At 37.1% G+C, this 3,262-nt stretch overlaps 1 protein-coding gene across 3 annotated transcripts in view; it reads left to right on the forward strand.

Annotated features, from left to right (window-relative positions):
* The window catches only part of piwil2 (piwi-like RNA-mediated gene silencing 2), a 31,181-nt gene that overhangs the window by 6,319 nt on the left and 21,600 nt on the right, over nt 1–3,262 (forward strand). For all 3 annotated transcript variants that reach the window (XM_032515435.1, XM_032515436.1, XM_032515437.1), the window contains exons 7-9: nt 2,040–2,150; nt 2,390–2,507; nt 2,711–2,835. In XM_032515435.1, the coding sequence (XP_032371326.1) occupies nt 2,040–2,150; nt 2,390–2,507; nt 2,711–2,835 (354 nt within the window). The remainder of the gene's footprint in view (nt 1–2,039; nt 2,151–2,389; nt 2,508–2,710; nt 2,836–3,262) is intronic.

Below are 3,262 nucleotides of genomic sequence, written 5' to 3' on the forward strand. Positions count from 1 at the left end.
ATGTAAACCGAAGCATTGAGAACTTTGCAAGTGTACAGACAGTTTATCAAAAAGAGTTTATAAAGACAGTACCATTCACATATACAGGTGGGCGCCATCTTGGGAAAACAATCACAACCAGACAAACGCCGTGCTTGAGCTATGTTAATGGTTACATGGCATTTGTCATTCGACTGGTCGTGACTGGTTTGTTATGGGAAGAGAGGTTCTTGTTGTGTATAAACGTATTGTAAGCAGCAGCTGTCACTGAAACAGTGATCCACTTGCTTTTCAATGGGTAAAGAAGCTACAGTAGTCAATGTTTTATGTACCCTGCAAAGACTAACTAAATCACCTGATTAATGCTACGTAATCACGCCATCTCCGTCATTTTTCACTGCAGAAAGCTGCTACCAGCCAGGCTAAAGCTGATATAGTTAGCCTAACAAAAAGAGGTGTCTGTCCCAACTAACGTTACGGTTTGGAGCCTTGACGCTGGAAACTTAACACTAATCTATAACCGAAGTCTGTCTGATATAACACAATTTACCCTGATTTAAGTGTTCTTTGATACAGTTGCTAGTGTGTGACATGCAGGTTTTCGTGCACAGCAAACCACCAATCACAATCAATGTTGATAACCTTATTTAAACAAACAGGCCCCGCTAGTTGATCAGAATCTAAAATTTAGAGCAACATGCATGTATTATCATTCACTGTAGCCTTGATTAATAGTATTGTATGAATAAAGTGGTGTCATGTCATTAACATGTGTATTTATTTCCCTCTCAAAAATCTCTTTAGATGAGTAATCACAGCGCTTACTTTGGTGTTTGTAAAGCATCAGAGTTCAACAAAGAATGGTTCACATTAAAAAAAGTTATTTTTATTTTTTGGTGTATTAATATAAATCCATAGACATGGTGAGCCAGCTCTGGCCTAAATATCAAAGCTCAAGTGCAAATCAATCAGTTGTCAGGAAAGAAAACAAAACGTCTCACACCGTTAGCTCGTCTGTTAGAAAGGGCAAGTGTTGAATGTCTGGCCAGAGGTGTGGACAAGTTGATGGACAAAGCAGAGTGCAATGGGGCCAAGGTAGCACAACAAGCGATTGGTGTGCAGTCTAGTGTAATGAAACGGTAAAGCTGGAAGTTTTTTTGATCAGCTAGCAACGGAGAGAAATTAGACAAGTGTCGGCATTGCTCCACTTTCGTAGGGTTTGTTTAAAACTCCCCTTAACTGCTAAAAAGCATTCAATGACGTCACCAGAGTGACAAAAAATCAACCTCAAGCCCAACTCTGTATCCCTGCTGCTTTCATGTAGCCGTTAGATGCAAAACAGGATGAACCAGTCACTGAAACAATTGGCATTTACATTGCCATATTTTATTACATTATATTTAATATATATAAACGTTTTGGTTCTAATTGACCTTTTCAGCATCCTACTGTTGCCACAATAGCTGAGTTGGAACCTCCTATATAAGAGGTGGGTAGGATCCTTAAGTATCTGCTCAGCCTTCCTGACGATATTTGATCATAGCTGAATGACTTGACATCTGACTAAATCCAATAATTTTGCTCGCTGTCTTTACCAAACGCTGCATTTTATCTTGGTCTTGTGTGCGCATCTTCCCAAACGCAGACTAAGCCAAAGACAATACACTCTGAAGGAATTTTTTTTTTTTTTATAAACGATTTTAAACAATACATCCACCTGAACGTAGTTAAGGTTAGTTTAAAAAAAAAAAAAAAAAAAAAAAAAAAAAGACAAGACAAACTGACTTGACCATGTCGCCAATCTTGCGCCACATATTGAGTCTATTGTTTTTTGTTTTTTTTTTCAACTTCAAAGTCCACTTGCTGTTGCATTGTTGGATCATGGCTAAGGCAGCTGGTTAAGAATTAGTTTTGCCATTTTGTATCTACCTTAATCAGTTCTAGGAATTGTGTAGACCCGTGGAAATGTTATCACTTAAGCTTTACAGATAGAAAATATAAAACTTGACTGTCTTGATCTGAATTAATCTTTTTGTGCATTTATATTTGCATATGGTCAGTGAGGCACCTAATAAGGCTGGAACCAAAGGAGCGCTTATAAATATTGGCTCAAACCACATCACGATTCGTTGCAAGAATGAAGCTGTTTATCAATACCATGTTACATTCACGTAAGTATTAATCATTTGTGCTTTATTTAACAACCGTTCAACAAATGACTGGAAATATGTTTGAAATGTCTTTTCAGTTTAAAAATAATGAAGCTAAAATTACACTGAAGCAATACTTTTGTTAAAATCACAGACCTGCTTACTGCAGCTATTTCAACTGTTTAATGCAATATTGTTAGCTGATACTGGTATTTGGGAAAGTGCTTTATGTATTGAGTATTTGCAATATTATTTTTCAGTCCAAATGTGGAATCAATGGCAATGCGTTTTGGCATGATGAAAGATCACCGTTCAGCAACAGGGGAAGTAATAGCTTTTGATGGCTCTATACTCTTTCTGCCTGTTAAACTGAAAGACGTAAGTATCCAGTTACTATTTAGTTGTGTGGCCAATTGTCTAAGATGTGTTAACTTTAGTGGGACAGGTTGTAATTTTTAGTTTGTGCAGTTGACTGATTTCCTACAAATGTCTAAAACTACACAGAACTGTAAAATATCACATTATGTTATTAAACTTAAAACTGTAATCTCTTTTTTTCATAACATTTCGATGGCATGCAGGTGGTTCTTCTCAAGAGTGTGAGACGAACCGATAATGAGGAAATACAACTACAAATCCAGATGACAAAGATTTTGCCACCCAACTCGGATCTATGCATTCCATTCTACAATGTGGTGCTCAGGAGGTATTTAAAAAAAACTCCTACACTGTTTGATCATAACAAAGATGGCAAAAGTACTCACTTGTACATAAACAATCAGTCATCACCATATTTCTCAGGGCCATATCTTGTCATGAACACTTAAGCATTTTTGCTCCATTAGAGCCTATGGTAAGGAAAAGCTTATCGTAGTTAAATGTACCTAAACAATCAATTACCACGTAAAGCTTTTTCACGTTAAGCTTTTTCCTTACAATATCCCTTAATAAAGCAGAGACGCTTAATGTCAGCTAACATCCATAATAATAGCACTTTGGGTTAGATTTTGACTGTTTTCACTGGTTATGAGGAGCAGTATGAGAGAATATTGGGGATAATTGATCGTTGTTTAGATACATTAACCCGTTTGTGCCGGATGCTTCGCGACGACACATCTACCGCCGGTTACTGC

This window comes from Etheostoma spectabile, chromosome 5 (genome assembly GCF_008692095.1).
Source record: "Etheostoma spectabile isolate EspeVRDwgs_2016 chromosome 5, UIUC_Espe_1.0, whole genome shotgun sequence".
Lineage (NCBI taxonomy): Eukaryota > Metazoa > Chordata > Actinopteri > Perciformes > Percidae > Etheostoma > Etheostoma spectabile.